Source organism: Periophthalmus magnuspinnatus, chromosome 23, assembly GCF_009829125.3.
Source record: "Periophthalmus magnuspinnatus isolate fPerMag1 chromosome 23, fPerMag1.2.pri, whole genome shotgun sequence".
Taxonomy (NCBI): domain Eukaryota; kingdom Metazoa; phylum Chordata; class Actinopteri; order Gobiiformes; family Gobiidae; genus Periophthalmus; species Periophthalmus magnuspinnatus.
The window spans coordinates 1,971,487-1,985,373 of NC_047148.1; the positions used below are offsets into that span (position 1 = coordinate 1,971,487).

At 39.3% G+C, this 13,887-nt stretch overlaps 1 protein-coding gene across 3 annotated transcripts in view; it reads left to right on the plus strand.

Moving 5' to 3' along the window:
- The window catches only part of wnk1b (WNK lysine deficient protein kinase 1b), a 172,235-nt gene that overhangs the window by 96,253 nt on the left and 62,095 nt on the right, over positions 1-13,887 (plus strand). For all 3 annotated transcript variants that reach the window (XM_055231800.1, XM_055231801.1, XM_055231802.1), the window contains exons 8-12: positions 1,815-1,894; positions 2,719-2,913; positions 3,606-3,675; positions 4,703-4,875; positions 8,303-9,640. In XM_055231800.1, the coding sequence (XP_055087775.1) occupies positions 1,815-1,894; positions 2,719-2,913; positions 3,606-3,675; positions 4,703-4,875; positions 8,303-9,640 (1,856 nt within the window). The remainder of the gene's footprint in view (positions 1-1,814; positions 1,895-2,718; positions 2,914-3,605; positions 3,676-4,702; positions 4,876-8,302; positions 9,641-13,887) is intronic.

Genomic DNA, 13,887 nt, shown 5'->3' on the forward strand with positions numbered 1-13,887 from the left:
CATGTTTTGAACTGTGAATATGCATTGCTTCCATCTGGGCGATGGTTCAGTGTTCCACGATTTAATAAGGTTAGGCTGAAGCATTCTTTTGTTTATCAGTCAATCCTTAAAATAAACAAGGAGCTTAATCTATAGCTATCAAAGTGCTAGAAAGTGAGTAAATGTATGTCACTTGAATTAATGTTTGTATAGTGTCTGTGTCGCATGTGTTGTGATGTTAATGTGTAGCAACGGAGCCATGTACAAGACAAATTTCAGATCTCTGATCTGACAATAAAGTATTATCTATCTATCTGTCTGTCTGTCTATCTATCTATCTATCTATCTATCTATCTATCTATCTATCTATCTATCTATCTATCTATCTATCTATCTATCTATCTATCTATCTATCTATATATATATCTTTTCATAACTTTCAGCAACTGACATGCTACTTATTAGCAGCACACTTCCTGATTATTGGACATTAAAATGTTTTGTGATTAGATGCTGACAGCACACAGTGGTCTTATTTTTGCATAAAGAGCTGCTTTTACAATGTATCTGTATTCCAGCAATATTTGCCTTGCCTCAGTACAGTACAGTGCAGTAAAAAAATGGGTACAGCCACTTTACAGTTGAACCTAGAAGTTTACATACTATATATAAAAAGGCACAGACACATTTTTGTCACTGTTTGACATGAAACCTGACTAAACCTTGACCTCCTGTCTTTAGTAATCCTAATTGTTTTAGGTCAGTTAGGATTACCAAAATGATTTCATGGGTTAAACAATTTGGATATCCTTCCACAAGCTTCTCACTATAGTTGTCCCATTCCCCCTAACAGAATTGTTGTAATTGAGCCAAGATTGTGGGCCGCCTTGTAGGGCTCCCCGATAGGATTGAGGACAGGGCTTTATGATGGCCACTCCAATACACTGACTTTATTATCCTTAAACTGCTTTGTAACCGGTTTGGCAGGATGCTTTGGGTCATTGTCCAATTGGAAGATGCGGCCACCCCTGTATTTCACAGTTGGGATGGTGTTCTCAGGCTTGCAAGCTTCTCCCTTTTTCCTCCAAACGTAACAATTCTTATTATGGCCAGTCAGTTCAGTTTTAGTGTCACAGGTCATGTCTCCAGATATTAAAGTCTTTGTCCCTGTGTGCATTTACAAATCTGGCTTTTTTGTATTTCTTTTGGAATAATGGCTTTTTCCTGGCAGAGTGGCCTTTCAGCCCATGTTGGTACAGTTCTCATTTCACTGTGGACAGCCAGCATTTTCACAAGGTTTTTGCTTTTGTTCTTGAGTTGATATGCACATTTCGGACCAAAGCACGTCCATCTCTGGGACACAGAACCCACCTCCTCCTTCCTTTGATTATTGGTGTTTATACTTAATCACAGGTGTGTCTATAATTAACTCAAAATATAACAAAATTGTTTAAATGCATAGTAATCTTACTGAATGTAAACTTATGACTTTGAAGAAAGTATTTTAGCAAATAGAAATAATTTTGGTAATTCTAGTTGACCTTAATCAAGGAAAGGTTTAGTCTGATTTCATGTCACAGTGAGGGAAAAAAAGGCATGTGTCTTTATATAGTGTCTTCTGGTTTCAACTGTAAGTAGGTAATATTGCATATGAAAAAGTGTTTTAAACAAGCAAATAGTTTAGACTTACAGTAAAAAATGTCTTGACGCAATCAACTATGTAAAGCAACAAACATTCTTAAGTCAAGGCACATTATCTTCTTCAAGTAGATAGTAGTAGTAGTCTCATTTGCAGTGTATTAACCTCCAATATCATATATTTGTGTTGATTACAGGAAAATACAAAGATAATGAAGCCATTGAGTTTTTGTTTGATCTCAGCAAAGATGTCGCAGAAGATGTGGCCCAAGAAATGGTATGCAGACTGTTCTGTTTTTGTATCTTAAATAATAAGTGACTACAATAAGTGCAAGTTTATTTATAGTAAATCTGGTGATTCAAAGAAATGTATTGTCATGTACACACTGACAACATAGTGGACATCTTGCTTGCTTCCCTTGATAATAAACCAGAACATGATACTGTTGTGGAAAAATTACAATTCTAGATGAAAAGTAATCCATTTTCTGAAGCCCGGTGAGTTTTGAAATACAAAAAAGGTTTATTCTTTGTTACAGCATATACAGACAGGACAGGGTCCAGACCTCCCCTGGCCACAGACTGGTAGCCCTTCAGCATCCTGAATCTCTTCCCTAGAGCATTTCTCCCTCTGGTCCCCAGTGCCCTTTAGACCTCCCCTAGAGCATCTGAGTTCTGAGTATACCAGAATGCCAAAGCTACATACATTTCAAAGCAGCGTGACTTTTGTTTCATACCCGTGAGATAATGAACTTTTACACAGGTAGAACATAGAGTTTCCTGTGGGATGGCTTCACACATGTTAATGTCTGGTCTGGGTCTTACAGACTGGCACAGATCAAATGCATTTTAAGACATATGATAAGAATATTTTCTTTATAACATAAATATACTTAAATTTACATCGCAACACAAATTGCAGCCACTGAATATTTAAAAGTCTAATGACTAGATTTTATCCACTGGTACACTACATTTTGAAACATAATTTTTACCCCGGAAATCTTATTACATCATGTTTATTGATTATTTTATTAATAATTCTATTCACGCAATATTCATCTTGTTATATAATTATATATAACACTATGTATTATTTAGGTTGAGTCTGGATACGTGGCTGAGGGTGACCATAAAACAATGGCCAAAGCGATCAAAGACCGTGTGTCCCTGATTCTGAGGAAAAGGGAACAGAGACAGCTGGTGAGAGAGGAGCAGGAGAAGAGGAAACTCCAGGCAGAGCAACATCAACCACAGACTCCCACCCCAGAGACCTCCAAGTCTGCTTACAACCAGGTCCGAGCCAAAGATTTACATTATAATTTAAAGGCGCTCTACCTGATTTTTACTGTCTTAAAAATGTGAAGAAACTAGTTAATTTTAAACTTGCAGCACTCCAAACTTATTCCTCACTTGGGTACTTGAGTGGTCAGATCCATTGGCTCACAGGTTGGCCTTTGCGATTGTATTGTTGTGTCCTTGGAGAAGAGTTTCTGCAAACACTGGCATCGATATCTTAGTGAATGGATGAGTGGTTCTTTGAAAAAAGAAAAGTGCTTTGAGTGCCTTGAAAAAAGTGTGCTATATAAATGTGAAAATTGACAATTTTATGATCTACTTCTGCACAAATTCCCAGCGTCATAATTATTCACCAAAATGAGTTTATAAGCACTTGAGTGGAGTCACAGTAATGCAAATAACTAGCATGCTAACTGTGCACCAACTTTACTCCCTGGTTCGCCAGCTATAAAAATACTTTGTGCAGCGCACAACTATGTCATTTTTCTCTGACGTATCACCTGTAGATGCAATCTACGTTCCTGTTGTCCGATAATGTGGGGCCGGGTGAGGGGAGGGGGGAAAAGGTTTCACATCTCCCATCTACTGGTAAAAAAAAGTCAAATTAACATATAGCTTTAAAAGCCCTATTGTCAATACTAAAATTTAAAACTGACTTGACAGACAGTAAGTTGCTTGTTTGTCCACAGCCCGACACAGAGGACACAGAAGTGGAGCAGCAGCAGATTTATTATCAGCAGTCAAGCATCTTGCACACAAGTAAGACCTGCTCATACAAACTTGAACAAATACATGCATTCACCACATTATATTTAAAACCTTTTTCTGTTCTAGAATAATAGTTAGGAGAAAGTTTAAATACCCCATGCATGTTATGTATTAGATAAACACAAACTCACCATATTATGTATTAAAAGTAGACACAAGGAGTCATATGGTCTGTCTGTTCTAAAGATTTAGAGGATGAGATGCTTTTATGGCAAATAATTATAATGGTATAATCTCTGAACACAAAAGCAAATAGTGACAGTCTCCCAAGCAAGTTTCTTCAGCAATTGAAATTTGTCTTTAAAGTAGCACTAGTTAACTCTTAGTGGAGGATCTGCTACCTGTTTACCTCCATGGAGATGTTATTGCTTTGCATGGAATGTTCCACAGTATGGCATTTAGCCTAAAAACAGGTGATGTTGCCAACTAAGTTACTGGTCAAATCTGTGAAGAACCAACCCTGCTCACAGTAAGAATGCATTTTTATTTAGTCATAAATACACTTGTAAATAAATGCAATATCAGCTTAATGCCATACTGTGAAACATTCCTGGAAAAGGAATTACTTTTCCATTAAGACAAGCAGATGGGCTATCCTTTAACTTAATTGTAGTGGTCAGTATGAGGCTGCCTATCACAATAACACAATACAGATGGCAAGAAACATCATTTCTGACTCTAACCATGTTTTGAACTGTGAATATGCAATGCTTCCATCTGGGTGACGGTTCAGTGTTCCACGATTTAATAAGGTTAGGCTGAAGCATTCTTTTGTTTATCAGTCAATCCTTAAAATAAACAAGGAGCTTAATCCATAGCTATCAAAGTGCTAGAAAGTGAGTAAATGTGTGTCACTTGAATTAATGTTTGTATAGTGTCTGTGTCGCATGTGTTGTGATGTTAATGTGCAGCAACGGAGCCACTGTTTTTATGTGCAAGACAAATTTCAGATCTCTGATCTGACAATAAAGTATTATCTATCTATCTGTATTTTTTATGTCTCGCTTTACACCCACAGCTGAGATCGGAGGGGATAGTGGACAGGGCTCTTCTGTCTTCTCTGACTCTCCTCACGCCGGGCTGCTGACCATGTCCTACAACCGCCCCCCCTCTGCCCAACCACCCTACTCCTCCACCCCTTCTACTAGCCCCCAACAGCACCCAGAATACCCCCAGCCCTCTCAGCCAATGGTGAGTACTGCCACAACGGCCCCCTGTGTCGTATCTGTGTGACATTATGCATGCCTCTGTTAAATTTACACTGCCTTGTGGTGTGTTTTTGGACTTTGAGAAGTTGAGATTGTCACAGATGTGTTTGAAATTTCTTTTTTGAAGTTAGCCCTGCCTCCTGTCTGCAGTGAGGCAGTGCAGTGAGCAGTTTGCAGTGTGTAGATATAAAGCGACAGTAGATATGCATGATATTGAATACTGGATATGATTGCCGCCAACTTTCAGAAGACAATGTAACAGGTATTACTTTTTGTACCATATACTGTATATAAATTAGTATTTTTTGGCATTTATTGTTGTCCTTGTAAGTATAATGGGCAGTTTGCAGTGTCCACAAGTGTAGACATAAACAGATACAGTTGAAATCCATGGATGTGGTTGCCACTAACTTTCAGACGACAGTAACAATAACAGATAATTTGAATAATTTTGAAATTTAGAGTACTCCTTATAAGTAGCATTAGCCTTTTTGTACTGTACTTATTAACGGAGAGTGAAGCTAGTGGAGAGTGTGAAGATAGATTTTTTACATTTTGCTTTTGTTTATTTTTACACTTGTATTTTCTTGTTTATAAATTCTTTATTTTCTTTGTGTGTTATAATTTGAGTAATTATTTTATATATTTTCTTTTTTAGTTGCACTTAATTTCTTAAAACACTACAAAAATTGAATATCTAAATAATTTAAAATGACTTCCGATTAAGATTAATTTTGTTTTGGCTACTTTAGATTGATTTCCAAATATGTTTTACTTGTGTCATTACTTTTCTGACAGGTTTCCAAATTATTTAGTTTGAAATAACGATGTGATTCTATTCTATTTTATTCCATGACTGATATGTTTAAAATTATGAAGCAATGTTTTGAAACAATTTGTGTATCTAACCAAACATACTCAATCTAAAGGTGCACTATGTCACTTTTCTGGTGGAGAGTTTGTGAACTGTTTGTCTCTATGGAGATGTTTTTGAAGGTATTTTTGAGAAATATAATTGAATAAATGCAAGATGGAAGTTTAATGACATACTTTCCAAAGTTATAGTTACTGTCCATGGAGCCAAGGAGGTGGCAGACCCTCTATCAGATAAGTTACATCGTGCACCAAGTTAAATATTTGAAAATAATTTAACCTAATGTAGATATTCACTTTTTGCAGTTAACTTAGAAATTTTATTTTGAACTTTATTTTTCATTTTAAATGCTACATGCCTTGTGATATATGTTTAGGCCTTATTTCCTTTGTGTACATGTTATCCTGTACAATATCCTCCTACTTATGTATTAGTCATTTGACCCTTTTGGAACATTATTTTAGCCTATTTTGTTCTTTATATTAGGACTGCACGATTTTGAAAAAAATTCTGATTACGACGGCAATTACATTTGCAATATATGATTAAAAAGAGTGCACATTATAAACAACTACAGAAGTAATAACATTTGTGAGAAGATAAACTAATACAAGAATCCCATACATTTCAGAACATATCTGTAGAGGTTTGAACTACAGACACAACAAAAAGAAAGAAAGAAAAATTTCTTTGCAGAGGAAATTGCATCAACTCAAATTATGATTTTGATTTGATGACGATGAATTGTGCAGCCCTAGCTTATATTGTTGTTCAGTTTTATGTTGTGCAAATGAATTCATGACTTCATGTTTATGACTTCTCTCCCTCCCAGTCTGCTGTGTTGCGTTGCCGTAGGTGCCGTAGCATGTCTGTCTGTATCCCCCCTTTGTCCTACTCTCTCTCCCACTCTCCGTCCTCTGCTCTAGCCATTCCCCCTCCTCAGAAGCCCTCCACCACTCCTCCAGACCGCTCCCCCTCCTCAGACTTCTCCTCTGCCCCCTCACGCATGCCCCTCTCAGCCGAGCGGGACAGTTTCGTGGGGCGCCTCTCCAAAGCCCTAGAGGAGTTACTGCCCATGCAGTTTGCCTCCCCTCAACCCAGAGCAAGGCAGAGAAGAGCCAGTCTACCTGCCCTCTTCTCCACCCCTGTATGTCCAAACATGTGGATCTAAAGCAAAAGTGTGAAAAATGATAGTCACAAGTTTAAAGTGGAGCTCAACAGTGCCTTACCACCTCACATTAATGTATCTCTTTGATTTTTCCAAAATACTTACAGCTGGGATTGCAGTTGTTATATTTAAGTGACCAATGAGCAGAGATGGGTAGAGTAGCTATAAATTTTACTCAAGAAAAAGGTAGCGTTACTTCAAAATAATAATACTCAAGTAGAAGTACAAAATAGTGGTCCAGTGTTGGGACATCTAATTTATGATTTGACATTAATGTAAGTGTAAGAACACTGAATAGCTTAAAGAATCTGATATTTTGTAAGGACAGACACAAATATAACAAAAAACAAATCATATCTGAAGGAGTGGTGCAAGAAACATAAATGTAAATAAATTAATATTGTCAACAACTACTGTTACTTCAATTAAAATATTTAGTAAGAGTTAAAGTATGCTGCCACTAAAGTACTCAGGGAGTTATCTCATTTCAACTCCGCTTTGAAGTATAACATTCTAAAACACAAATAATTTTTCCAAATAGTCTTCCTCCACTCCATTTTGATTAAACAGTGTAGTCTTATTAAAAATAGAACTCTTATACTGGAATATGTGTATATTTAGAAACTTAATAAAGACAAAAATCTATTATCTAATAAGAGAAGTAATTCAAAAAGCTTATTTACCAGATATTTTTCACCAGTGGGACTCCTGCCTTTGTTGATCAGGTGACACCTCTCCTGATCAGTGTGACATGTTCCATTTCTGATAACAATTATCAGTTATTACATCACAACCTATCTGCATAGATATAATTGGGTTTTTTATGTTTTGTAGTAATTACTAGCAGATTAACAAAAGCATACTCATTTTAAGTCTCTTTTGCAAAAGTGAGGTTTGCAAGCACTTTTGATCTTCACATAAACACCTCAAAGCAATCAGATTTGCTTTAGACATTGAAACTTGTGATTTTTCTGTGCCAATCAAAATAAAACTCTGCTTTTATGAATTTAGTGACCAGCACAAGACAAATATGTTGTATGTACCAAGATACACTACTTATTTGTCGCTTATTGCCTACTGATAATTAAGTTAAGGCTGAACAGTGGAGTTTTAAGATACTTTTGCCTATATCTGACTTACCCTTACTCTTCCTAATGTGTGTCTCATGCTTATTGATCTTGTTTGTAATTCTGTACTTTTATTTATCCACCTTTCTGTTCTAAATATACTTTGCTTGATAATCAAATGTGTTTCACCACTTCAAGTAGAATATGTTGTTTACTTTGGCTTTGCTCTTTCTCCCTCTGATACGGCCTTCGCTCTGGACCTGTTTCTGTCTGATTCTTAAACTGTCTGTCATCGCAGCAGCACACTATGCCTCACCCATACAGCGGAGGACCAGCAGGAGGCAATGTGGGGCTGCCTGACCCCCCCACCATGTTCTTCCCCCCCATCCCTGAGCGCCCAGTCTCCTTCTCCCCCCCTCCCACCGGCCCACCCAAAGGATACAACAACCAGCGCCGCAAGAGCACGTCCATCCTGGAGGCCCATACCAGGCACTTCCAGCCCACATACCCACGCTACGGCAGTAGTCTGCACCCCTTCTCTGGGATGGAGGGGGTGGAAGCTCCCCCACTCTACATGGTCAGCCCCAGTTTTGCAGGTGCTGCTCAGAGACTGGGTATGGGTGACCTCCCAGGACAGTCTGAGGGTCTGTATGGGATGAGAGACATGACAGCAGAGCACGAGGAGGCCGTGAGGAAGCTGAGTCTGAACCGGGCTGCGTTACTGGACCACTACGAGGCCTTAGCGTTTGCAGGATACCCCCTGAACACTCAGCTCAGCCTGAGCTTTCACCAGCAGAGACAAGTTTCTGCTGCTGCTCCTTCCAGTCTGGGCTATGACCCTGTGCCTCCACCACCGGGCTTCTTACACGCTCACCTCATGCAAAGAATGAGTGCACACAGCCCCATCCCTCCTCAGATGTCCTCTATGGGAGGGTCCACAGGTGGTGCTGTGCCCTCCTCCTCAGAGGTCTGTTATCCTCCTGCCCCTGTGCCCACAGCAGATGCCCCCTCCTCCTCTGTCTTTGACTTTCACGGTGCCACAGCGGTCGCAGCAGTAGCAGGAGAACCGGCTTTGTTAGTGTCTCGTTTGTACCGAGGCCGGCGCAGCTCCATGGACCTGCCTATAGAGGGCGACAGCGCAGGCTCTGGGGGCTCAGGGTCATACTGCCGCCTGCAGCCGGTCACAGAGGAGCTGTATTCTTATTTGAGCCCTGAGCTCCCTCTGCCCCCGGGCAGCTTGCTCCTACATCACACAGGGATAACAGTGAAGGACCATAGCCCTGACCTGTCCAGTGACTCTCTCCCGTCCTCTGACCCGGGCGAGTTCCAGTCTCCCCCTCCCCAGACGTTTCCTGTGTTTGACCCTTCATCTGCTCAGTCCATCCCTTACTCCTCCTTGGCCTCATACGACACAGCTCCTATAATGCCCATTGACCCCCAGGCACACACCCCCTCCATGAAGAGCTTTGTCCCTCCCACCCCTGTCCCACCAGAGGCTCGCCCGAGGGGTGCCTCCTGCTCTCAGCTGGAGTCCCTGATGCAGACCGCCTGGCCCCGACACGGAGGAGTGGTCCCTGCCCCGCCCGATATGAGCTACCATGAATCTGTGCTGGCCATGCGGACCGCTAATACCCCCATGGTACTGGTATAGATCCTCCAGTCTCACAACCACCCTGGGTCAGATACGAGTTAACATTATCATCATATAATCAAAATGTCCAACAGTTTCTGACAATATTTCTGGTATTGTCAGAATGTTTAAGTTGACATCCTTGAAAACTATTCTATAAAAGATATAAGTAACTTGTCACTAGGATATTTTCTGACCCGGAGTGATACTAGTATTTACTGTAGTATGTACTCCAATGTGCTCCACCAACCCAGGACCCCAGCAGCTTCTTGTGATTTTTTTTAACCCTCCCAAACCTTATTGTTTAACAGTGTAGGTTTCAGTGACTGCTTTGCTCAGTAACATTCTTTATGGTACAACACAAATCCCAAACATTCTCTTTAAGTGTTTACATTAATTGTAAACAAACTGTCCTAAGCCCCGACCTAGTTCTTAACTTTTTGCTGTAAATAAAGTTTTGTCTGTATGTTCATATACAGCTCAGTATATGACATGTGTTTTTGCAGTTATGCTGTATGCACAGTATAGCGGACCTATGACTCCTTCAAATCCAAAATCTCTGCGGTCACAGTATAAGACAAACAAAATATTTTAAAGATGTAATTTTTTGCCAAGGAAAATATTCCAAAATGTATTGGAATAAAATGAGATTTTGCTGATTTGAATGGCCAAACACAAAAACATGCAACAAAAGTAAAGGGGATTTGGACAATTTTCATCATGTAACTAAGCTGATGTTGATTTAATATTGTATTTCTGTGCTATTTTGTAAGGTTTTATTTGAGATTAATTCCTTATCAGGCCCGAGCCCCTACAGGGCGTAGGGCCTATTGCTTCCTTGCACTCATCGTTGCAGTCTGTCTGTGCCCTGTCGCCCCCTACCCTGACTCCAGTATCCTAGCAACCCATGCTGTAGGCATGGAATGTGCATATTTGTTCATGCTAACATGTCATGTTGACAAAAGCAGCGCGAAGCGCTCATGTCCCCCAAACACACTCCTGGCATTGAGCCCTATCCAAGCACCCATGCCACAGGCATGGGCCATATTTATTACTGCTAAAATGAATGGAAATGAATGGGAGTCAATGGGTGACCCTGACGTTATGGCGAATGACGGGTGCGTCAGCGCCCGCCATTCAACATTGACCCCACAGTGACGTGGGGAAAGTCGAGAGCTTTCAAAAAACATAGAATATGTTATTCTAATGTCATCACATCTATTGTTTTTGCTGTAATTATTATTATTTCAGCCCAAGCCCCTACAGGGCGAAGGGCCTATTGCTTCCGCAAGTCTGCAGTCTGTCTGCAAAGCGCGCAACTTCGTGTGCCCCGTTGCCCCCTGCCTGACTCCAGTATCCTAGCAACCCATGTCGTAGGCTTGGGGTATGCATATTTGTTCCTATTAGCATGTCAGCGTCAACATTGAGTCAATGGGCCCGATCCCGTACAGGGCGTAGGGCCTATTGCTTCCTCAACGATAAGTGCATGGGCAAAGCCCCATTGCCCTCTGCCCTGATTCCAGTATCCAAGCAACCCATGCCATAGGCATGGGATATGCATTTGTTCTTGCTAGCATGTCAATGTCAATTGACTCAACTGACATTGACTCAATATTGACAAAGGCAGGGCGAAGCGCTCATGTCCCCAAACCCACTTCTGACATCGAGTCCTATCCAAGCACCCGGGCCATATTTATTACTGCTAAAATGAATGGAAATCAATGGGAGGTCAATGGGTGACCCCGACGCCCTGGTGACCCCACAGTGATGTGGGGAAAGTCGAGATCTTTAAAAAAAATGTCATTCTAAAGTTATCAGATAAATTGTTTTTGCTAAAAATATTATTATTATTATTATTATTATTATTATTATTATTATTATTATTATTATTATTATTATTATTATATCTTTTTTATTTCTTATTCCTTCTGCTCTTTGAGCAGGAATTTGACCCCATGGACATATTCAAAACCTCACCAAGTTTTGCCCAAAATTCAGGTCTGCCGAAAAATGTATTTTTTATGTGTGTCACTATGACAACTTTGCCATTGACACACGAAATTCGGTACACACATTCTTCATGTGACGCCAAACAAAAAATATTATTCTGGCCACGCCCCCAGACAAACTGGAAGTTGGCCATCTTGGATTGAAAATTCTGAAATGCAATTCAGCATTTTTGCCGGGGTCACATTTTAATCAAAATTTCCATATTTTTGTATATTTCCAAGTCTTATAATGACTTATCACCTTCAATGAAGAAGGTGAAATTTGCCACAGTAATTCTTCAAGTCTTCCTCGTCAAAAAACTTTGAGGCACTAAGTTTGTATTTTGCATGGTGTTGCCATGACAATGCCTCAAAAACCCATATTATTTTGTCTTTTGACTTGTTTAGTGACAAGTTTAACCCAAAGGCTCCATAACATTGACACAACTGGCACGTAGGGAGTGCCAGGTCGGCTGAGTGCGGAGCACGACCCGCAAGGGCTGTTCGATGCCACTTGCAGCTTTAATTTAGCAATTGCCTTTTTACTTTGCTAGTTGCAATTTATTATTTAAATAATGTTTAAAAAAAATGCTTTTTCTTTCTTTATGTGCTTTATTTAAAAATCCCAAACGACTTTGACTTGCATGAAAGCCCCAGCACTGACCCTGTGCCTAATCCCTGTACTAGTCAAGTGCATATGTGCACTGTTGCATATGCAGTCTGTATGTGTGTGTGTGTATATATATATATATATATATATATATATATATATATATATATATATATATATATATATATATATATATATATATATATATATATATATATATATATATATATATATTTAACACCCTATAACGACTTAAAATCGTATGAAGAAATACTTAATGCGTAATGAACAAATTGTTTGTTAAGAATGGTTCAGGCTTAATTACTTAATTAAGGGCATAGATTTGGGATTTTAATATAGGGTATTAATTAAGTATTACTAAGCCTGAATCATTCTTATTAAACTACTTATGAAAGAGGTCTTTCTTCATGTTTTAGACAGATACAATTTCAAACCAGAAGTTTATAAAAAAAAAGACACATCATACTTTTTTTTTTTTTTTCTCTCACGGTCTGGCATGAAATCAGATTAAACCTTTCCTGTTTTAGGTCAATTAGGATGACCAAAATTATTTCTGTCTACAATTTTTCATTACTTTCTTCAAAGTCAGAAGTTCACATACATTAAGATTATAATGCATTTATGCAATCCAAATGATGATGTCATGTCTTTGGAAGCTTCTAGGTGGGTTTATTGACAACATTTCAGTTAATTAGAGACACCTGTGGATGTATTTGAAGGCACACCTGAAACACATTGCTTCTTTGTCTTGTCTAGCATCATGGGAAAGTCAAAAGAAATCAGCCAAGATATCAGGGTATTGAGTGCTATTTCCAGATGCCTGAAGGTGCCATGTTCATCTGTTCAAACAATTATATGCAAGTGTAAACACCATGGGAATGCCCAGCCATCATACCACTTAGGAAGGAGTTGGGTTCAATGTCCCAGAGATGAAGGTGCTTGGTCTGAAATGTGAAAGGCTACTCTGCCAGGAAGAAGCCATTGCTCCTAAAGAAACATAAAAAGGCCAGATTACAGTTTGCAAAATTTTTGGAGACATATCCTTTGAGTTGATGAAACTGTTTAGCCGTAATAAGCATTGTTAGATTTGCAAGCTTGCAAGACAGAGAACGACATCTTAGCTGTAAAATACGGGGGTGGCAGCATCATGTTGTGGGGTTGTTTTGCTGCAGGAGGGACTGGTGCACTTCACAAAATAGACAGCATCATAAGGAAAGAACATTATGTGGAAATACTGAAGTAAAATCTCAAGACATCAGCCAGGAAGTTAAAGCTTGGGCTAAAGCTTCTGAACAGTGCAGACGCAACCCTTATTTACTGTTGTTGCTTTCTTTATTACTTTGCCAACCAAGAATTTTAAACCATTTTTAATTTTTTTTTTCTACAAAATTTCTGACAAGCCAGTGACATGTTAGAAACCAAAGGAATTCTTCATGTGAATCCTGTTGGAACTATCAACAACACATTAATGAGCAAAAAACACGGATATTTGTTTTAGAATCTGCAAAAAGACTTCACCGGACATTCCCTGTACCTTCCAGTGGTAAGCAGGCCACAGAAGAGAGTGAAAAAACTGCTACTTTCAATTTAAGCTTGGTGACAAGAATGCCAAGCCAAACGCAACAAGTGATAAAAGA